The sequence below is a fragment of the Canis aureus genome, chromosome 14 (assembly GCF_053574225.1).
Source record: "Canis aureus isolate CA01 chromosome 14, VMU_Caureus_v.1.0, whole genome shotgun sequence".
Classification (NCBI taxonomy): domain Eukaryota; kingdom Metazoa; phylum Chordata; class Mammalia; order Carnivora; family Canidae; genus Canis; species Canis aureus.
The window spans coordinates 30,503,402-30,527,163 of record NC_135624.1 but is presented as its reverse complement, the minus strand read 5'-3'; the positions used below and the strand labels follow the sequence as shown (position 1 = coordinate 30,527,163).

Genomic DNA, 23,762 nt, shown 5'->3' with positions numbered 1-23,762 from the left:
AGGCAGAGACACAGGAGGAGGGAGAAGCAGGCTCCATGCAGGGAGCCCGATGCGGGACTCGATCCCAGGACTCCAGGATCATGCCCTGGGCCAAAGGCAGGCGCTGAACCGCTGAGCCACCCAGGGATCCCCAAATTGTATACTTTAAATAGGTGAAATGTATGGCATATGAATTACATCTTGATAAAGCTGTTATGGGGTTGGGGGGGAGACAGAAAGAGCTCAGTCTGCTTTTGTTCTGTTTTATTTAAAGTTGAAGTCAGCTGCTACTTTATTTCCTCATGATAAAACTTATCTGTAGCCTTACACTAGGTTTTTTCCCCTACTTCCCACTCACTTCCTCCTTCCTTCCTTCTCTCCCTCCCTCCTCCTTTCTCCCCACCCTGCCTCTCCCTCTTTCTCTCCTGTTCCTTCTTTCTCCCTCATCCGTTCCTTCCTTCGGATAAGTGCCTTCCTTCGTTGAGTCTATGTGCATCCTGTGGACCTGACCCAATCCCTGAATCCTCTGGGTTACGTGAGCAATACCCAGCTGGTGGAATGTTCCAGCCACTGGCCACCCCATGGAGGCCGGGTCAAGGATGCTCATAGTCAGAGGCCACCCTGAGACTGTCTTTAGAACTGGAAGGGGGCTTTCCTCCATGGGGTTTGCTGAGCTCTGGCTGGATAGCTGCCGGAAGGCCAGTGGCCCCCCTCAAGGGCAAGCCTGCCTGCAATACCACCCCCAACTCCCTCTGGGAATGCAGAGCCAGAAGATGCAGAGGAACCCTCCCTGACCACATGCTGGGAGCCCCCCACTCCAGCCACACCCGAGCTACATCTGACCCTAGACTTTGCAGTTTGCTCAGCCCCTAAATCCCCCCTGCATTTCCCCTTAAGCCCATATTTGTTGGGTTTTCTGTCTCTGAATAAGTCTAGCTGTGGCTTCTGCAGAGGCGGGCCCTCCAGGCTCGTCGGTTCACATGACTCCTTTCCACAAGCAATCCCAGGGCCGTGAGCTGGGACTGGTCTTTCCGCCCCTGTCTCTTCTATCAGAGCGAGCCAAGAAATCCGCTTCCACAGAGGAAACAGGCTGATGCTAGAATGTCCTGATCTAGCACATGAAGTCCTCGGTGAGGACCTCAGGATGGGCGTCTGGGGACCGCCCTGCGGCCTTTCCTTGTGACCTCCTTGTGCCCCGGGGAGGGGCCCGTGCACTCCCCTAGCAGGTTGGCCCCCTGGATGTGCGAGTGTGCAGCCAGACTCAGACACTTGCTGGGAGCCAAGGCCTTTGTTTGGAAGTGGGGGCCTTTTTTCCTTCCCATTTTGGGCTATATCTTGTAAACATTTGAGTCATACTTGTTCAAGACTGTAATGTGTTTGTAACCAGAGGCAAGGGGACCCGTGTCCACGACGAGTCACCATGATGCCAGAGTGGCAAGTCTGCCTTTTCCGCTTTGTCTCCCTGGCTCCTGGGAAACACGGCGATCAGCCCTGGGATCTGGGCATTATGACTCCAGATTTCTCCCTGTGGCTCCTGAGACTTTGAGGACCCACTGTCTGGTTCTGTCTCCAAGGCAGGTAGCTGAGGCCAAATCTCTTGCCACTTTGGGGGCACTCACCTTCCTGCCTCAGACTGGGTTCCTTGAGGTTCTCTGTCATTCAGAGAGAATTGGGGAAGGTGGGAAGAAGCCTTGCTTTCTAAGAGAAGTTGGGTTCACACCAGGCCCCAGAAGATGATGCTCAGGATGACCTGCATGTGGGACTGTTGCAAAGTAAAAGGCTTGAAGGAACCCAGGGCACTGTTTAGCTGGTAGTGACTGGTTGGCCACTGGGCCGTAATGACAAATGAGAGCATGGCTGGAAAGTCTGGGTGTGAGGGTGTTTGTTAAGATAGTTATTAATGGGGATCCCTGGGTGGCGCAGCAGTTTAGCACCTGCCTTTGGCCCAGGGCGCGATCCTGGAGACCCGGGATCAAATCCCATATCGGGCTCCTGGTGCATGGAGCCTGCTTCTCCCTCTGCCTATGTCTCCGCCTCTCTCTCTCTCTCTCTCTCTCTCTCTATCATAAATAAATAAAAATTAAAACAAAAGATAGTTATTAATGAATGCATTCAGCAAACATCTTCTGAGCCAGACAGCGTGCTAGCTGCAGGGTCTTCCGGTTTCCCCAGCGTCTTCTCCAGAAGAATAGGGACAGGGTGGGGGCTGCTTTGGCTCATAGTGCCTGCCTGGGTGATTTTCCAGGGGCCTTCCAAACTATGAGGCATCTTGAATTTGGTGTCTCCAGCAATACTGAGGGGCGAGGAGGGGAGAGGCCGCAAAGCCTACAGGGGTCGGGTGCATCCAGCCCAGGTGTCCCCCTCTGCACCTGGGAGACACACAGCTGTAGAATAGAAGAGCTTTAAATCCTCATTGGAAGGAAAGAGCCTTGACTCTGGGGTAAACTTAATTTTGCAAAGAAGTTTTGTAGACATTGGCTGATACTTCTCAGTTTACAGGCAGTAAAATTCCTGAGAAGCAAGATGGCATTCCAGAAAGAAGTGTGAGGATCGGGATTGCCCCAACAGTGGCGTCACCTGGTTGCAAGGCTTTGTCAGGGTGGGGCTGACAGGTGGCTTCTTCCAGAGATTCCTGTTGACTGGAGGTGGTGGGGTAGGAAAGGTGAATTCAGGTCACATGAGTATTTCCCTAGAGTGGAAAAGGAACCCCCTCATTTCCCTTCTGACACCTCATACACAATTCTTTCTGATGTTTCCTTGTTTTTATCTGATTCTGAACATATATTCATTCAGTCAACAGGTGTTTACTGAACACTTGTAAAGCATGTTGCGACATCATGTCAGGTGACTCTATTATTGTGTTCAGGCTTCCCCACAAACTGCCTCTGCCTTCAGGAAGGAGATGCAACTCATGAGTCTGGTCCCTCTCTGTAGCCACAACGTGTGCTTCCTTTTCTTTGCCGGCCTGTCCTCTCCCTCTTTCAGAGCCATCTTCTTCCAGGAAGCCTTCCCTGATTGAACGTGCCCTTCTGTAACCATTCAGCAGACAGTGTTGGGTGCCTTCTGCACTTCAGGACCTTAGTCAGAAGGGCCTTAAGAGTCACGATCAAAGATTTAGAGGAAAATAAGTCATGGTCCTTGTCCTGGAGGAACCTCTGGTACTGAGTATGATCATGGGAGCAAAGTTAGCCTTTGTACGTGGAGGTTTTCAGCATGTTCCCACAGTTCTGTTAGTGTGGCATTTTGCTCTTGTTTCCTATTCTTCAGGAAACTTATGGAGATTGTAAGTCAGCAGAGGGAAAGTGTCCACCCATCAGAATGCATCTATTGTGTTATTGTGCTACTCGTGCAACAGATATATCATTCATTTATTCTTCAACTATGTATCCGGTCCTAGAAATTGGAACCCTTGCACACTAGTGGTGGAATCATAAAAAGATACAACCTCTGTGGAAAACAGGATGCTAGTTCTTTGGAAATTAAAAATGGAACTACTGTATGATCCACCAATTCCAATTCTAGGTGTATATCCAAAATAATTATTATTACTATTTTTTAAAGATTTTATTTATTTATTTATGAGAGGCACAGAGAGAGAGGCAGAGACACAGGGAGAGGGAGAAGCAGGTTCCGTGCAGGGAGCCCAATGCGGGACTGGATCCCAGGTCTCCAGGTTCACGGCCTGGGCTGAAGGCAAATGCACAACTGCTGAGCCACCCAGGCGTCCCAATCCAAAAGAATTAAAAGCAGAATCTCAAAGAGATATTTAGGCATCCACGTTCATGATTCATAATAGCCCAGAGATGGGAGCAACCCGACCCGTTCATCAGTGTATGAGTGGATAAACAAAATGTGGCATACAAGCAGTGGGATATTACCCAGCCTTAAAAAGGAAGGAAGTTCTGGGACGCCTGGGTGGCTCAGCGGTTGAGCATCTGCCTTCAGCTCAGGTCATGGTCCAGGGGTCCTGGGATCGTGTCCCACATCGGGCTCCCCCCAGGGAGCCTGCTTCTCCCTCTGCCTATGCCTCTGCTTCTCTCTGTGTGTCTCTCGTGAATAAATAAATAAAATCTTAAAAAAAAAAAGGAAGGAAGTTCCGACGCGTGCTACACTGTAGAAGAACCTTGGGGACATTGTGCTAATTGAGATAAGCCAGTCACAAAAGGACAAATGCTGTATGACTGCACTTACAGGAGGTATCTCAAGTAGTCAGACTCCTAGAGACAGAAAATGGAATGGGGTGACCAGGGGCTGGGGGAAGGGGACATGGAGAAGTGTCTAATGGGTATAGAGTTTCAGTTTTGCAAGGTGAAAAGTACTGGAGATCGATTGTACAACAACAATTAAGTGGATATACTTAATACACTGAACTGTACAGTTAAAAATGGTTAAGATGGTAAGTTCTCTGGTATGTTGTTTATTTAAACCACAACTAAATATTTTAAAAATATATGTATCCAGTCTTTTAGAGGAGGCATGTTGCAAGTGCTGCGACTTTTCTTTTTTTTAAAGATTCTATTTATTCGTGAGAGACAGAGAGAAGGAGGCAGAAACATAGGCAGAGGGAGAAGCAGGCTCCCCGAGGGGAGCCCGATGTGGGACTCGATCCCAGGACCCTGGGATCATGAATTCAGCCAAAGGCAGATGCTCAACCACTGAGCCACCCAGGTGCCCCTGCTGCAAAAATTTTTTTAAAGATTTATTTATTTATTCATGAGAGACACACAGAGAGAGGCAGAGACACAGGCAGAGGGAGAAGTAGGCTCCCTGCAGGGAGCCCAATGCGGGACTCGATCCCCAGACCTGGGATCACATCCTCAGCCAAAGGCAGATGCTCAACTGCTGCGAACTTTCTGGTGTACAAGCCAGACAAGGTCCCTCACGCCATGGACCTTCCACTACACTGAGCATCTACTTCATGCCAGGGATTGTAGAGCAACCCTAAGAGTTAGTGGCTCACTATCCCGTTGTACAGATGAGGAGGTGGAAGCCGAGCGGTGAAACAAATGTCTAGATCCCCAGAATGCAAACCATATTTTGGGGCAGGAAGGCTGAGCACCTAGAGCAAGAGTCTGGCTGGGGTTGCAGTAACTCAGACACGCTGGGCGGGTCCTGGCCCAGCACGCTGGCACAGAGCGCCCGGGAGCGCAGCTCAGCAGGCACAGATTGTGACAGGTGTCAGCACTGTGCCTTCAGCGCGGCAGAGAGGTCAGCAAGTGCGTGTCCAGTAGAGGTTGTGTCTTCGGCTGTGGCATTGACCTTGCTCCTCCGTGCACTTACAGGTCCCTCTTCCTGTTTTTTGTCTGTCTGGTATTCCCTCCATTTATTCCTCAAAACCTGATGCTGCCACCACCTCCCCCGGTGAAGCCCTCTGTGTCCCATCATCTGCCTTGTTTCTGGGCTTTGCACCCGCCTCCATCTTCACAGGTACTAGCAGCTCTTGAGCCACCTGGAGGAAGGTGCCCAGCTTGAATTGGCATGTGATGGCATCTGCTGAACTGTTAGAGGAATGAACGAGTGAATGAATGAATGAATGAATGAATGGAAGATGGAGCCAAATACTTATTTCAGTTTTGCAATGTCATGGGCATCCTTTGGGTCTTGTTACCTGTGGACTGACAAGTGAGGAATTCACTTCCTTAGTAGAAGTGCAAGTCTGTGTGGATTCTGGATTCGGAGCCACAGCTAGATGGGAGGCTGTGAGGTGGAACCTCACGCAGGGGCAGGTGCACTTCGATGGATTCTTCGGATGGTCTGAAGGAGATTATTTAGCTGCTCATTTCTCAGATTTACAGCCCTCTGAGGACTGTTCTGGGCTTTTTACTAGACGGGATCGGAACGTGTCTTCTCAGATGTACTTTCTTTCTTTTGATTCTGAGATGCCTTTAGTTGGAACATGCATTTCCTGACATCTTCGCAGGGCTGGGGGAGAAAACAGAAGCTCCGCCACATTAAATTTCATTGACAGTTAAGACACGTTGTGTTTCAGAAATAGGAAAATGTGCAACTACGGCTGTCACAGGATGGAAGGAGGAAGGTGGTTAAAAAGAGCGTTGTTAAATTGGGTTGCTGGGTAGTTGATGCTGATCGGACCCCCTCAGGGGAGCCAGGGGTGTGCTTGTGTGCAAGGCTGGTCTTGCCAGCTTGTTAGAGGTCTTTTTTTAGTCCCAGTTCTGGGGGAGAAATCCATACAGTGGAGACCTCTCTCCTGAGGCTGCCGCTGCTCTGAAGGGCTGCTGGGATTTAAAGGAAAGAAGAGTCTTCTAGAATCGGGCAGATCTAGAATCCATTTATGGGCTGTGCAAACTCTGGCAAGATGCTCATCCTGCATTAGCCTCAGTTTCCTTCCCTGTAAGATGAAACAATGATAATACCTGTCTCTTGGGGTTGTTACAAAGATTAAAGAAGCTATATTATTTTTTTTCCATTACTGTTTGTTGCCTGCACTGTCAGGTAAGGATCACAGTGATGACTGTGCTTCTCACGACTCGGGGCTGGGGGAAGAGTCCCTGGTGCCCACACAGGGCCTGCATGGGGTCTGGCGAGTACTTGGCATTGGGACGCCGTGCTGGGGGCGGGGATGGTGAACACCCTTCCATGCGAAGTCCTTTCCATCCTGGGTCCTGTTCCCTGGGGCAGGGCGAGGCAGGGACCCTGAGATGCTGCTCCTGGAAGGTGACTTATGGGCCTTGCCTGTAGACAGTGATGAGCTGGTGCAGATGTTGCTCACAGGGGCGCACTCTTGGCCCTGACTTGTGAGTGTCGCGGCGTGTGTGTGGGCACAGTACAGTCTGCTACCACCCCATTGTCCAGGAGACACAAGCTAGTGGAAGTGAAGGGGTTTTTTATTTGTTTTTAAGATTTTATTTACTGATTCATGAGAGACACAGAGAGAGAGGCAGAGACACAGGCAGAGGGAGAAGCAGGCTCCATGCAGGGAGCCCGATGTGGGACTCGATCCTGGGACTCCAGGATCACGCCCTGAGCTGAAGGCAGGTGCTCAACCCCTGAGCCACCCAGGGTGGGGGGGGTCCCTGGAAGTGAACTGTATTGTCCAAAGTCGTGCAGCAGTGAAGTGGGAGAGCCAGTGTTGGAGTGGAGGTCTTCCTGCTTCAGAGGCTGTCCTCTTTCTACTGCTTGAGATTCTCCTCCCCGCCCCCCATCGCAGGGACAGGGGAGCAGCCACCCAGATGGCTCTGCACCCTGCGTGCTCACTGAGAGTAAACACAAAAGTGTTTGAAACGACCTCAGTTGCGCTATTGAAACAGTTGGTAGCACAACAAACCCCAGGCACCCACGCATTCCACACTTCCCAGGGGACCCTGAAGGAAACGTGTAATTGTGTTGGAGGCACAGGCTGAGCTCAGCTCGCTTGTGCTGGTGCGAGGAGTGGGCCGTGGCTAGTGAGTGAGCGTAGCTGGCCTCCCGGCACAGGGCTTCCAGGGTTACTTCGTTCTTCTCTCCTTGGCTCACAGAGGCTGTTCGTCTAGCGTTTCGCTTATTTTAAGATTCACAAAACTTTCAGGATGCGACTTTTTAAGATGTTGAGGATCATTATTTGCTCGTAGCATGTAGATTCCTCTGACACGCAGTACTTCTTTCTCTCATCGCCCATGGGGTTGATTAAAGTCTCATTCTCTAAACATGAGCTCTAAGCCGAGGCCTTGGCTATTGCACTAACCATCATTATCTCCTGGACATTTATTTATTTATTTATTTTTATCTCCTGGACATTTAGCTTAACCAATATTTTTTCAATAAATGAATTGGTGGATAGATAGATGGATGGATGCATTTCCCCAACAGAGGAGTCTCCTTACAGGAAGCCCTCTGGTCAATGGGAAATAGCATGCAGTAGGCACTTAGTAAATGTTTATGAGGCAGATCTTAGGACGGTGTGGTCACACCCAGATGAGACTGCTTACGAGCATTCATCCTGTCTGTTGTTTCTGTTCCTGTCCTATCCGCCCCCACTGGACCATGACCTCAGGCTACCGTGACTTCCCCTCCCTGCTGTATGTGTAGTGCACTCAGACCATAGGAGGTAAGTTCCATGGTTACGGTCATCATAAATTTACAATCTAACAAGACAGTAATCCTAGCCCTTTGGATCGTACACCCTTCACTGACCCCTTCTTTGGAGAGGAGAGACCCAAACCATCTTTGATTGTTGTTTTAACCAGCAAGTGAGGCAGGGGGATGGGGCCCAGGCTAAGGTCCAGAGACGTTGGCACTGTTAGAGTACCTCGATCTTTCTTGGCATGGACTTACATAGAGTCTCATCTGCTTCCTTCTTCTTTAATTTAAGATTTTACTTATTTATGTGAGAGAGAGAGACAGAGAGAGTGAGTGAGCACAAGTTGGGGGGAAGGGCAGAGGGAGAGAGAGAAGCAGACTCCCCACTGGGCCGGGACCCTGATGTGGGGCTCAATCCTAGGACCCTGGGATCATGACCTGAGCCAAAGGTGGATGCTTAACTGACCGAGCCACCAGGTGCCCTCGTCTGCTTTCTTCTATATCATACTTGAATGAGTAGACCGGCAGAGTCAATAGGAGCAGCCCATCCCAGACACCTGCTGGCGGGCAGCGGGAAGATGGATGAGGAGAAACAGCAAGAGTCCAGAGTTACTTGTCCAGAAAGGCCACAGGTGCCTAACTCAGGGCTCCTTGGGGGCAGCTAGGGAGGCAGGACTTATTAGGGAGGCAGGCTAGTATACGTGGAAACTGAGTGACGGAGCAAGTAGTATGGAATCCCCATGACCAGCCGCCCCCACCCCCACCCCAGCATTCACCGTTCAGCAGTTGCTGCAGGAGAGGAGGTTTGACTTACCAAGTTGAAACAATCAGGAGATAATAATGGGGTATATTCAGTGTTCATTTATACTCCTTCATATAGCGTAGTGAGTAAAGTCCTGAGCTTTGAAGTCAGGCTATTCCAACTTTGAATCCTGCATCTGCCACCACCAGGTAGCCGTGTGACCACATGCCATCTAAGTTCTGTGAGCTTCAGTTTTCTTATCTGTAAAATCCAGACAATCACAGTTCCTTGCAGGATTAGGGTGAGGAGTGAATGGGGGTGGGGAACGTGCCCCGATGGGTCTGTCTCAGAGACAGCAGTAGGGGTCACTGTTGCTGCCGTTAAGGTGCTCTGAGAGTTCAGGATGGCCAGATTATAGGACAAAGCCTCTGGGAAGAGAGGGAATTTCCAGTGTGCCTGGACCCATTGCACTTCTGATAGATAGGAGGAGGATTGACCTAAACGATAGGTGTTTAGGCTGCTTTCTCCAGCATCTTGATTTTCTAAGGGACAACTTCCACAGACGAGGGAAGAATCACATCAGTAAATGGGCCAAGTGTTGGCTATGATGTTATGGGAAAGAGAGAAAAAAAAAAAGACATTGTCCAAGCTGTAGCCAGCTGCGGATGACTCAGGAGTTCAAAACATCCTCTATAAAAGGATACGCATCCCAACATCTGTGAAGTCACTTCTGAATAAAATTCACCACCTCTTTGGGGATCGGCAGTAGAGAGGGGTTTATGTGCCAAGTGAATAATATCCCTTATTCCCGCGTGGCATGCAGGAATCGCTACCCTGACTGACATACTGTAAGTCACAGGATAGAATTCCGGTAGAAGCAGCAGAAACACGGGTGGATAAAAGACGTGATGCTCCGTGGTAATGAATTCTGCTTCCCTCTAGCAGGTCACAGCTTTCAATCTGCCATCAGTGGCGGCAGTGAGGCTGAGAGGTTGTAAAGAAGAGCACGGGGGTTGATGGCACACGTTCACTGACGCTGACATGTATTTATTGAGCACCTATTTATAGGTGCTGCGTGTTTCCTGTCTGTATGTCTGAGTCCACCCTGGAAGGTACTGCGGGCAGGCGCCTGTTCCCACGGAGGGCTTCCTGTATGTCTGCCTCAGGCTGTCCCCTGGCTGTGCCTGGCCAGGGAGGCATGGGAGTGAGTTGGTGCAGAAATGCCCCAGCTTCCCTACCCCAGCATGGCAGTCCTGTGGCGTGGTCTCCCAACATCTCGCAGAGGATCCCTCGTTGGAACTGAGCTCCAGGCGCCTTAGCGGGAACCTGCCTAACCTTGGACAAGTTCCTTAGTGGGTCAGTTTCACCTTCTTGTAGGATGGCTATGAGGATAAAAGAGGTCCCGCTATCACTGCCACCACTGGTGGTTCCCATTTGTTTATCGGATGCTGGGAACCAAGCATTTTGCTCAGTGTTTCAACCGTTTGTCACTGATTCTCACAGTGACTGTATGATGTAGGGACTTCAAGTATCCCAATTTTAAAAGGAAACTGTTGTGTGAGGAGATAAATAACTCATCAAAGAGCCATATTCTGAGTTCTAACCCAGAAGCATTTATTGTAAGGGCCAACTTCTAATAATAAGCAAGGCTGGGATCCCTGGGTGGCTCAGCGGTTCAGCACCTGCCTTTGGCCCAGGGCGTGACCCTGGAGTCCTGGGATCGAGTCCCGCATCAGGCTCCGGGCATGGAGCCTGCTTCTCCCTCTGCCTGTGTCTCTGCCTCTCTCTCTCTCTCTCTCTCTCTCTCTCTCTATCATGAATAAATAAATAACATTAAAAAAAAAAAAAATAAGCAAGGCTGTTATCGTGTCTAGCAAAGAAGCTCCCGTGATTAATTATTATTAGCAAGTGTGCAACATATAGTAGGCTCTCTCCATGTGTTGAATTATAAAATAATGAATGAATGTTTGTTGCTCAAGATCATGAACTCTTTTTGGCTCTTGGCTCTGACTTTAGGCAGTGAGGAAAGTCTCTGTCCTATGGTAGGCACAAAACACAAATCATTCACAAAATTAAATGAATGAATGAACGCAAAGTGGTATTTTTAAAAAATTACTGATGGTTCTCCAGTTCTGAGGAAATCGTGTTAATTCAAAGGCGTTACTTGTTAAATCTCCTTACAAAAACCAATCCCAGGAAGGAAATAGCCTTAAAATCCCATCAGTATTTACCTCTAGGTATGAGGATAAATACAGATTTTATCTTATGCCTTAGTATTTTTCATGATGGACCCAGATTACCTTTCTAAACGGAAAGAAAGAATCTCTATTAGGAAAGAAACCAACAAACAAATAAAACAAAAACCAGATTCAGAGCATAAATGGGTCCCAAAGCAGCATGGGTGAGGTACTGACATACACGTAGATGCTAAGCTGGTGTGAGTGGTTTCTGAGTCGGGGCAGCAGGATATAAGCTGACTTTGTTGTCACACCTCACACAGCTCTTTCACACGCCCTCTCTCTGGAGAGTCACACCAGTCCAGTGACGTAGGATCTGTGGCCTTGTTTCACAAACAAGGGATCTGAGAACCAGAGGGTCCCACTGACTGGGACAAGGCTCTGCTCAGGGGGCAGAGCTGGATTGGAACTTAGGGATACTGGGCTGGGCGCCCAGCAGCCCCTCCTGAAGACCCATTAAAGGAAACGAGACAAGAGTGGAGGTGGGTGGGTGGACCAGGGGCTCATGTGGTAGCTGCTTTGAGCATGTACAAGACCCTTTTGTGGAAGAGAAGCCTGACTTGGACTCCTTGAGCCAGACAACTTGGGATTAGAATCCCAGTTCTGCACACAATGTCTTAGACATTATTATTTCCTGTCTCTGAGCCTCAATTTTCTCATCTGTAAAGCTGGCCCAGTGTTGTCTACCTTACAGGGTTATGGTGAGGGTCAGGTTGGCACCAAGTGGGTCTTCTTGCCAATTACCTGTGCTATTCATGAGCATGGCTTTCATTGTTTCCCAAACTGTATTGATAACTGTTGGTGTACATAAATTTGTGTTTCCATGTATATTAGTCAGATTTTACCAAATTAAAAAAAAACCAGGATTGCAGGAGCTTGCTTGACAGCAGATATTTATATTCATGGTCCTGGGGTTCTGGATCTATGGCTTGGCTGATCCAGGTTGGGTTCAGCTTGCTCAGGGTAGACTTCTGGTTGGGTTCAGATCTGCTCCATATATTATCAATCTGAGGTCCAGACTGAGAGGTAGCAGTTAACGGGGACTAGGGAGACATATTTATGGCACTTCATAGGAATGCAAGAGGGATAGACGTGGGACCATACCCTGGCACTTCCATCCACATTCCATTGCTTAAATAAGTCAGTGGTCTGGTCCAGAACCCAGTGGGAAGAGGAATAAATACCACCTTTTCTCGTGGGAAGGGCTATAAAGTCACATGGCAAAGGGCACCGATGTGTAATTCAGATTCAGGGTGGGAACGAAGAAGTCAGAGCAGTGACCCAGTCTGTACAGCAATAGATGTTAATCAATATTCACATGAATGCATACGTAATTATGAATGAAAACTCAAATGCATTCCATGATCTAATGTAGAGCTGTTTCCCTAAAGAAGTAAGATTTGAGGTAGTACAAAAGTTAACTAGGCAAAGATAGTAAGTGAGGAAGCCTTACAGGCAGAGGGAACAGTATTGGCAGAGGACTGGGACAGAAGGACCTTGGCAAGTTCCAGAATCTGAAAGAAGGCCATATACCTGTAGCAGTGAGCCTGAGTGGACGAGATGAAGCCAGAGAGATGGACGAGAGTCTGACCATGTTAAACGATTCTGGTTTTATCCTAAAGAACTGAGAAGCCATTGAAGAATGATTAGCTGGGGGTCGAGAGGTGGGGGGGGTGTATGTGTGTGTGACACAATCAGACTGGTGTTTCAAATTTTTCGTTCTGCATATCAGCCAATTGTAAAGCATAGAGCTTATTTGGATCTGGAATTTAAAAGAAGTTGTTTAAGAAAGCATTTTTGACATTTATGGGACTCTTAGAAATCTGAACATTGGATATTTGGTGATGTCAAGGAATTACACAATCTTTCTAGGTGTGGTAATGGTATTGCAGTTTGCATTTTTGTAAAAGACCTGGTCTTACAGATACATACTCTTCTATGTATGACCGAAATGGTTAAGATTATTTGCTTTGAGACAATAAGGTGGGGAGAGGAAAGATTGATTATAAATTGATGATCGGGGCTGGTCAGTGGGTATGTGGGGTATAGGACACTCTTTTCTATTTTTGTGTCTATAAAATTCCCCACAGTAAAAGGTAAAAACAAAAGGGGGGCACCTGGGTGGCTCAGTGGTTGAATATCTGTCTTTGGCTCAGTTCGTGGTCCTGGGATGGAGTCCCTCATCAGGCTCCCTGCATGGAGCCTGCTTCTCCCTCTGCCTGTGTCTCTGCCTCTCTCTGTTTCTCATGAATAAATAAATAAAACCTTAAACAAAATAAAAGGTAAAAAAGGAAAGTGAAGGTTCTGCCTGCAGTATGGAGGACCAGATTTCAGAGGGAGAAATGGTGATGAGAGGAGACCAGGAAGGGGGCCCTGGTGGGAAGGGTGGAGGCTTGGCCCAGGGCTGTGTTGGTGGGAGAATAGAGGTTGAGAAATCTTTAGGGAATAAATGAGACAGGACTTGGGATGGATCGGATATGGGGATAGGAAAATGACGGTCAAGAGTGTCCCTGGGTTTTGGCCCCAGATGGAGGGACCATGCTGAGCTAGGGATCACTGGAGAAGGACCCAGCAGCTCCCTTGGCTTATCTTGTTTTCACTCCCCACCTCTATTTCCCCTCCATTCTGCAAATATTGAAGCTGTTCCCTTACATAACACCTTTTATCCCAGACTTCCTGTGCTCTGTGCACTCCGCAATTACGCTTTGGTATGCGTGAATTAATTAAAATCCTCTCTCAGGTTCAGAGGGGCTGTCCTGAAATATGGATATTCATAGCTCTACCTCCTTCCCGGGCCTGTCCCCTTGGCCAGCAGTGGGGGAACACCTCCTCCCCCGCCCCCCCCCCCCCCCCCCGGCCTCCAAGCACCCAGCGACATGGGTCTGTCTGTCTGTCGCACCTGGGAACACACTTTGATTTCATGTTTAGAGGAGTTAATGACTTGTAAATTGCTCTCGACTGTAGAGCTAGAAATAGAACGCACGACGGATCCCTGAACACTTGCACAGATCCGAGGATAGAGACACCAGCCCCAAGGTGGATCACGAAGGCCCTGGTTTGCTGGCTGCCTTCCTTCCCATGCCCGGACAGCCACTCGGTGCTATGAGAACATCCTAAGCAGGATGCCGGCCCCCAGGTGAAATCACGTTGGCCTGAGACCATGTCTTCTCTCCAATCCCTCTGGATGACGCGTGTCACCTTTTCTCCTGCCCCCATCCAGGTAATTCTCTGATGTGACGGCTGAGACATGAGATCTTCAGCCTCCAGGCTCTCCAGTTTTTCGTCAAGAGATTCACTATGGAATCGGTGAGTGACCTTGGCCCATCCTGTCTGGAGAGCCCAGCCTGGGAAATACGGAGGGGTTCTGGGGGTGGGCAGTGGGCAGCAGGGGGAGGTAATTCAGAATTTGATCAAACTGCTTGTTGCAATCTGACAAAGACACTGTGGGTGTGCATGTTAGTGGCAAACAGATGTGTAGGGCGGTAGACTTTTCAAAGTGCTTCCCATCACCTCGCCTGTGTCCTTCGTGCGGGAGGCAAGGTGACAGGGTGGTGGTGTCAGAATGAAGCCAGGAGTAGCAGCAAGGAGGACACCGTCCACAGTAGGTGCTATTTTAGGTCAACGATGCTTAGAAACATGACTTCATTCAATCCACGCAACAATCCCACTGGGGAGGAATTACTACACTCATTTTACAGGTGGAGAACATGCCCAGCTGAATCTGAAGTCGGTTTTTCCTGATTCCAGGAAAATCTGCCCCATTTTGCTGCTGGGTGGCCTGGTGTAGGGGCATGTGATAGAGTCCACGGAGTCTGGCCTCAGTGGGTGGCGGTTTGTATTAGAGGATGACAGAAAAATTACACTGGCCAAGAAGAGGCAGATAAAAATCATAAAGTCTTGAGAATCTTAAAGTTGCCAGGGTAACTTGACCTAGGGTCAGTCTGCTGTGGTCTGCGTTCCCCAGAAATCAGCTTCGTGTGGTGGAAAGAGCATGGGTGCTGGAGGGACAAGTAGAATTTTGGCTTTGCCACCAACTTGCTGTGTGACCTCAGGCAAGTTGCTGACCTTCTCTGTTTCTTCCTTTTTTTTTTTTTTTTTTTTTTTTACCTCTGAAAGGGAAATCACAATATTTACGTTTTCTATTTTTTGTGAGCGGGCTAGAAAAAAATAGTCAATGAAGTGTCTTTTGAAAAGTAGGCACGTATAGAACATTGTTATTATTTCAAGTTTTAGGATGGAAATCGTTTTTAAGTATAATTAGACAAGCAAAAGTGTCCTGAGTGGATGAGAGAGGCTAGAGGCAGGGAGGCCAACCTGATGAGAGAGGCTTTAACATGACCCCAACATGAACTGACAAGGAACTGTTACTACCTTTCAGGGTAACTGATGCTTCGTTTGCTTATTTTCCTAGTTTGTCTGCTAGAGGAATAGCTGAAGTTATGTTGTATTTTGTTCTGTTTAAGTCAAGAGTCCAACACAAAAGTGGTAGTTTCGCAGGTGTCTTTTCAGGTAACATTAATTATACTTGCAAAACCCAGTGCATTATTTACGGTTAGGTTTTGCTATGAATGATGTAAAATCTAAGTGAACATTGGCTTAAAGGAGATAGAGGTCTATTTCCCTCTTACCTGAAAGTTCAGGCACAAGTCGTACAGGGCTGCCACAGCAGTCTATGAGAGACCCAGGCACTTGCTCTTGTTTCTCTGCCTTGTGGGTCTCCAATCCCAAGTCACCTCACGGTCCACTCTAGCTGCCACTGCTCCAGCCATCACATTTACCAGCAGGAACAAAGCAAGAAAAGAAGAAAGGCAGGCTCTTTCCCTTTAAGGATGCTTCTGGGTATCGTATCTGCTGCTTCTACGTCTATTGGCTGGACTTTAGTCTTGGCACAGCTGCAGGAAGGCTGGGAAATGTGGTCTTTAATCTATGAGACCATGTACTTACCAAAATTGAGAGTTGTTCTTCTAGACAAAGAAGAGAGCAGATGCTAGAGGACAAACTTAGTTTTGCCAAGCAAAAAGTTCTTGAAAGATTGCTTGGAAGAGGAGGGGCCCTGTGGCCAGACTGCTGGTGTTTGACACCCCAGTCCATGGTTCCAATAGTTACATGACCTCGGGAAAGCTACTTAACCGTGGTGTGCTTCAGTAAAATCATATTTTGTGCATCCTTAGGAGGGTTGCCTTGAGCATTCGATGAGTTAAGGTGGAGCCCTTGGAACAGCGCATGGAACATAAGTGCTGTCTAGCTGTTAGCTGTTACTGCCTCTACTGCTTCTACTATTAACACCACTATTTCTGTTACCACCATGACTGTTTCTACTACCTGTCCTGACTACCTCGCGGGCTACTTCCACTTCTGTTCCTGCTGCTGGTACTGTTGCTCCTAGTACTTCTGTGACTACGACTGTTACTACTGTACATACCACTGGTGTGTGGCAGACACTGTACACACATTTTAAACATGTTATCCTCACAGTGTGGTAAGTATTCTTTTCCCGATGTGAAGATAAGAGTCAGTGAGGATAGGAAACGTGTCAGGCGTCCTGCAGCTGGCAGGGTAGTGGCTTCCTGTCGGGTGGGTAGGACAGTGATGGGAAAAGGGGGCACGGGGCCCCTGCTGGGGTTCTGCAAATGTTCTGTCCCCCGATCTGGGTGCTGGTGACCCAGGTATAAAAACTCCTTGAATGACACACGTATGACACTGATAAAGTATTTATACTGTATCTCAATAAAAATGTATCATGGAGCAGGTAGGTGGTAGATAGGAGTGAAACCTACACCTGCCTGATTTCAAAAAGCCTGTACTCTCTTAACTGTAACATAAGACCCACCACCTTTGCTTCTTTTTATTTGTTTGTTGACTCTTTCGTATAACAGGTGGATCAACTGCTTATGATTTAGGTGCCAGGACCCAGGCCAGGCTGCTTTGGGTACAAAGGTGCAAGCAGCAGGCACAACTAGCTCCTCATGGGGCTCTCTGCTCAGGGGAAAAGAAAAGTGGTAAATCCCATACAGAATGACAGCCACAGGGTTAGGCTGAGTGGGGGACCCTCCTGGGCCACAGGAGGGACATGTCAACTCCCCCCCCACAATGCGGATCTGTGTCTGCTAACATAACGTAGCTCTTCATCTCAACAGACGCCTCGGGGAGGGAGAGGAGCTCCAGCTCCGTGGGTAAGCTGGGCACATGAGGGCTACATCTGAAAGCAGGAAGCATTTCCCTCTGTTCTCCGCTCACCGGCCCTGAGAAGGGGTCAGCTTTTCTTTTTTCTTGTTTGTCTGGGCAAGTTGTCGCTCTACACTTGGTGTTGCCTGGAGCAGAGAGGAGTTAGAGTTTGGAGCTCAGTAGATAAGCAGGGGAACCCTGCAGAGACTTTTACGTGTATTGAGACCTAAGTTTGGGGACCTCCTGCTTGGTTTGTTTGGTTATTAACGTGTGTGTGTGTGTGAACGAATGACTAAAATCATACCTCACCACTGTGCACGTGCCACCCCTGGGAAGGCTCATGTCCAGGGGAATGAAGAACAATGTGTTTCCTTTTTTTCCATCCCAAATATCACCAGGACAGCAACTGGAAGTGGGATTGGATTCTGAGCCAGCAGTAGAAATCAGTTTGGCCTTATTTCCAGGGTTTTTCTCCATATGTAGATACTAACCAGTGGAAACTCTAGACCCTCCTAAGTCAAGGCCCAGAGAAACGTCTGTGACCCCCCTTCACCCCCGCCCTCCTTTGCTTTTCCAAAGGGTCAAGGCAGATGCCCTGTTATTATCATGTCGCCAGCTGTCAGCCCAAATCGAATTTCCCTGAGCCCAGCTGATGCCCCTTTTTGGCCACAGGGCAGGGGTCAGGAATGAAGGCTGCACATGGACAGGAAATGTGTCCCTCGGGCTGAACACAGAAGCGCTGACCTCTCAACTCTGAGTTGAATTTCTAACATTGTTGGAAGGGTTGAGAAGCATTATGATTTCTAAATGTAAAAGAAAAACACATTTTAGAAAAACAACATTCAAGTTCACTGTGAAAGCCCTGTCAGTATCATGGAGGCTGCTTGAAAGTCACTGGTGACTTCGTGGATTGGCCATTCCTTGGTTAGACGCATAAAGGGAGGAAGGTGTCACCCGGACGAGGACTGGGAAATTGTGTTTTTGATCGTGATGCTTGCCCTCCTTCCCTTCATTTTTTTTCCTCCCCTCCTTCAAAATTTATTGAGCAGCTACTATGTGCCAGGCCCTAGGCTGAGTCCCGGGCTCATAGATGAATAGGACCCGCTGCAAAGCCTTCCAGAGCTTATCACGCACTCACTTAAAAAAGTTCATTATATAGAGTTTATTGAGCACCTAAGTTGCTCTTGTCTCTTAGTAGAAATAAAAGACACAGTTCCTTCTCCTACTGAGTGTATACTTTATTAATTTTTTCACTTGCTCACTCAGCAAACACATTCTGAGCACCTACTATGTGCCAGGGACTGTTCCAGTAGCTGGGATGCCAAGATGAACAAGATATAGCTTCCGTCTTGCTGGAGCTGAAAGACTGGACCATGCTGTGTTCCTCTCTATGGGTGCTGTAACAAAGTACTGCAGACCTGGTGATTAAAACAATAGGTTTCTTGTCTCACTGTTCTGGAGGCTGGAAGTCTGAGATCGAGGTGTGGCAGGGCTCTGCTGTCACTGAAACCCACAAGGGAGCACCTTCCCTTGCCTCTTCTAAGCTCCTGGTATGTGCTGGCAAGGCTTGGGTGTCCTTTGGCTTGGGTATCCACAGCCTCTGGTCTCTGCTTTGGTTGTCACGTAACCTTCTCTGTGTGTCTCTCTCCTATGAGGACACCAGTCATATTGGAATAAGAGCCTGCCCTACTCCATTGTGACGTCATCTTAATTTATATTTTAATTATATCTGCAAAGACCCAAATAAACTTACGTGCATGGGCACCTGACTCCAGGATGTTAACACTGGGTGGAGGAGGTACATGGTTCAGCTTATGACAAACATATATCACAATGCAAAGCACATATGAGGGGACCTGGAGAAAGTGTCATTATCTTCCCCTTCTTCATTTCCTCTCTGCATCTAGAAGGTGCGCACCCAGAGTCAGCAAGTCTGTGTTGCTCTGAGCAAGCGATTCTGGAATATGTGCCAGGGAAATGAAGCAGACCTTTTTTATGGTGCACTTATGGGGAGGTGTTCTTGTGTGGTCCCAGGTGATAGGCAGGGCTCTTTCCTGCCATTCTCATATGTTTTTGTTTCATGGGGTGGCTGATGAAGCAATCATGGGGACATGATTCCTTGGCTTTCAGGTGGTGGTGAGAACTGTGAGTTCCTATCCTGGCTGTGCTCTTGCTGGTTTTGTGAGTCTGGCTACATTTCTTCACCTTTCTCTGCCTCAGGCATCCCATCTATACCTCACCCTAGTGATCTTGTGAGGACCAGATGGGATCAAATCTATATGTAAAATGTTGACGAGAGCACCTGGGCCATCGTAGATATTTGGTGCTCGCTGGTGGGGGCTGTGCCAAGGCATATAGCACCTTCCTGAGAGTGGGCTTGCCCCCTCACTCAGCACATTCCCCTCAAAGGAGACTTTTGTTCAGTATTTCATGCCATTCACCATAAGAACATTTCCCCGTAATCTCTCCTAAGGAAAGGCTTTTTGGAAATACAGAAAATATCGCCCTTGCACAAAGGTGTGCATTTAAAATGGTAAACAGTTGCAAACAAGATGAAAACCTGTCCTACAATGAGAAATGAACTAACAAATTAGGACAAAATGATTAAAAAAAATTAGGGTAAAACACTGAAAACCATTGTAGCCATTAGAATTATGATCACTTTTCTAGAGTTAGGAGAATGCTTGTAATCTAAATGTCATGTTAAAAACAAAAACCTTTAATTTTTAGGCAATTACTTAATTCTTCTGTGCTTTGGTTTCCTCACCTGTGGAGACAATTCACAGTACCTTCTTTAGACATAGGATGGAGAATTCAGTGGGATCATACGTAGAAAGCACATGATGAGCACCCTGACCATGTTAGGTGCCTGCCAGCTGTTAATTGTTGTTTTTATTTACCATCTGGTTTAAATCATGTGCAAAATATCCATAATAAAATACTAAGAATCAGGGACGCCTGGGTGGCTCAGCGGTTGAGCATCTGTCTTTGGCTCAGGGTGTGATCCCGGAGTCCCAGGATTGAATCCCACATCGGGCTTCCTGCATGGAGCCTGCTTCTCCCTCTGCCTATGTCTCTGCCTCTTTCTTTCTCTGTGTCTCTCATGAATAAATAAATAAATTAAAAAAAATAAAAAATAAAGTAAAATACTAAGAATCAGTAACACAGATGAAACACACACAGTTTCCCTTCTAGATACTTATGCAAAGGGGCTGCAATCTGTCAATCACTCAACAAATGTGGAGCAACATCTAGATCAAGCACTCTTAGCCCACAGAACAGTAGGTCTCGGTCTCCGAGTGTGCTCGGAATCCCTTCTAAGGGCTTTTTAAAAGAATACAGATGCTTGGAGATGCTGACTTAAGAGATGTGTGGTAGGTCCCAGGCATCTGTAGTCTTAAAAAATAGTTCCACAAGTGATTTTGATTCTTAGGATTGAGATAAGGCACAGTTACCTCCCTCAAGAAGTTTGCAAACCAGATGAGGAGATGGAAACAGGAGGCGCATTGAAAGATAAAGCATAATATAAGGCTAATATAGGTTCTGCAGAATGAGGCTCCCAGCTCTGGCTCCTCTGCAGAAACCTGTAAAAATAAAGACCCCCAAGATGTATGGATCAGACTTCACTCTCCCAGGGTGAAGTCTTTGCAGAAAGTTCTGATGGTCAGCTAGGTGCAGAGCTATTGTTGAGGCTTCTGAATGGTAGAACAATTCTAGAGAACCCAGAGGGATCCTTTCATCCTGGGATTGTCACAAAAGCACCCCTGAGGAGGTGTGATTCCAGGTCAGGCTTTTGACAAAGCCTCCCTGTGTGTTTCACCTTTGCATCTCCCTCCCCCTGCTGCCAGCACTCACCTGCAGTGCAGTGCATAGACTGTGAACAGCTGTCTTCTGAAGCCTTTTTCTCTAAGCCTGTGAGGCTGATGGGTTTCCTCTGGTTGGTATTGGTGAGTGATTTTATTTTATTTTATTTTATTTTATTTTATTTTATTTTATTTTATTTTATTTTATTTTATTTTATTTTAAGGTTTATTATTTATTTATTCATGTGAGACACAGACAGGGAGAGACATAGGCAGAGGGAGAAGCAGGCTCCCCACAGTGAGCCCGATGCAGGACTTGATCCCAGGACTCCAGGATCACTCCCTGAGCCAAAGACAGATGCTCAACCACTGAGCCATCCAGGCGTCCCGGTAAATGCTTTTAAATACATACATACATATGTATATTATTTTATACATATTATACATATGTATATGTATATTATTTGTATACACACACATACATATACATAAATAATTTATTTAAAATATTTTTAGTTGTGCTGAAATGCACATAACATAAAATTTACCATCTTTTTTTTTAATAAATTTATTTTTTATTGGTGTTCAATTTACCAACATACAGAATAACACCCAGTGCTCATCCCATCAAGTGCCCCCCTCAGTGCCCGTCACCCATTCACCCCCACCCCCCGCCCTCCTCCCCTTCCGCCACCTCTAGAAAATTTACCATCTTAATAATTTTTAAATGGTATTAAATATATTCATGTTGGGCTGCCTGCGTGGCTCAGTCGGTTGGGTGTTTGCCTTCAGCTCAGGTCATGGTCCCAAGGTCTCTACTCAGCGGGGATTCTGCTTCTCCCTCTCCCTCTACCCCTTTCCCTGCTTGTGCTTTCTTGCTCTCTCTCTCTCTCTCTCAAATAAATAAAATCTTTAAAAATATATTCATGTTGTTGGGCAGCCATCACCACTGTCCATCTCCAGAACTCTTTTCATTTTGCACAACTGAAACTCTGCCCCCATTAAATGACAATTTCCCATATCCCCTTTCCCCTGAGCCCTGGAAGCTATTATTCTGTTTCCATGAATTGGACTCCTCTAGGTACCCCCTAAAAGGGGAATCATATGGTATTAGGTCTTTTTGTGCCTGGCTTATCATAGCATAGTGTCTTCAAGATTCATCCACGTTGTAGTATATGTCAGACTCCCTTTTTAATTTTTTTTTTCATTTATTTATGATAGTCACACAGAGAGAGAGAGAGAGGCAGAGACACAGGCAGAGGGAGAAGCAGGCTCCATGCACCGGGAGCCCGACGTGGGATTCGATCCCGGGTCCCCAGGATTGCTCCCTGGGCCAAAGGCAGGCGCCAAACCGCCGCGCCACCCAGGGATCCCAAGACTCCCTTTTTAAGGTTGGCTCATATTCCATCGTTATGGAGGTACCACGGTTTATCCATTCCCTCATCGATGAGCACTTAGGTTGCTCCCATCTTTTGACTATTGTGAATCATGCTGCTGTGAACGTGGGTATATGGGTCTCTCTTCAAGACTCTGCTTTCAAATCTTTTGGGTATATATACCCAGAAGTTTAGATTTGCTGGATCTTATGGTAACTTTAGGTTTCTTTTTCTTTCTTTCTTTTTTTTGTTTTTTTTTTTTTGAGGAACTGCCATACCATTTTCCACGACTACAGCACTTTACATTCCCACTCATAGTGCACAAGGATTCCTATTTCTCCACATCTTTGCCAACACTTGTCATTTTCTGGTTTTGTAATACTAGCCATCATAATGGATGTGCTGCTGGTGAATGCTTTTAGCAAGGACAAATCATCGTCAGCTTCATATTTCATTTATGTTACATGGGCCAATTAAGGAATTCCCAAGCATTTATTTAAGCTCTAGGCACTGAGTATACAGACCTAAATAATACATGCATGATTCTTGCCTTCCAGGCTCTCGAAGTGTGTCGGGGGAAATAGGTGTATGGCAGCTAATTTCTGTCCAGTATGGGAGGTATAATAATGTATCTGTAGGTAGCATATGACGCCTTAATACAGTTAAAAGTGGTAGGAAATGATGACTGAATTTAGTGCCTTGCTGTAACACACATGAGGTACATTATTCAAGCAGACTTAGAGGTCTAGGTGTTTGGATTGTGCAGCAGAACTTTCTGTAATGATGGATGTTCTGTGTCTGCGGTGTCCATTTAGCCACATGTGGCTGCTGAGCACTTAAAATGTGCTTAGTGCAGGAAGCCTGGGTGGCTCAGTGGTTTGGCACCTGCCTTTGGCCCAGGGCGTGATCCTGGAGTCCCAGGACCAAGTCCTTCATGGGGCTCCCTGCATGGAGCCTGCTTCTCCCTCTGCCTGTGTCTCTGCCTCTCTGTGTGTGTGTCTTTCATGAATAAATAAAATCTTTTAAAAGGAATGTGCTTAGTGCAACCAGGAGAGGGAATTTTTAAAGTTTACTTAATCTTAATGAATTTACATTTAAATTGAAATTAGCCATAAGTGGCTAATGGCTCGTGTGTCAGACCGGACAGTAATAGAGATTCTTACGTGGTTCTCAAATTTGAGTATGCACAGAGTATGCTTTGCCCCTGCTCCCTGACCTGCTGGGGAGCTGCTTAAAGCGCAAATTCCCTCTAGTGTTTCTGATTCCTTAAGTTGGTAGTGAGGCCAAGACTTCTGTAGTTTAACAACCACAACAAGTGATTCTGATGCAGGTGCAGTTTGAGAAATGCCAAGTCTTGAGTTTTCAAACTTTTGAATCTTCAGAATATTTTCTTCATATGAAAACTTAAGAGAGGGCTCACCGTATACACCACATGGGAGCAGAG

At 47.2% G+C, this 23,762-nt stretch overlaps 1 protein-coding gene across 2 annotated transcripts in view; it reads left to right on the top strand.

Moving 5' to 3' along the window:
- The window catches only part of ASAP1 (ArfGAP with SH3 domain, ankyrin repeat and PH domain 1), a 356,668-nt gene that overhangs the window by 23,763 nt on the left and 309,143 nt on the right, over window positions 1-23,762 (top strand). For both annotated transcript variants that reach the window (XM_077847265.1, XM_077847264.1), the window contains exon 2: window positions 14,195-14,280. In XM_077847265.1, the coding sequence (XP_077703391.1) occupies window positions 14,222-14,280 (59 nt within the window). In that variant the 5' untranslated portion in view covers window positions 14,195-14,221. The remainder of the gene's footprint in view (window positions 1-14,194; window positions 14,281-23,762) is intronic.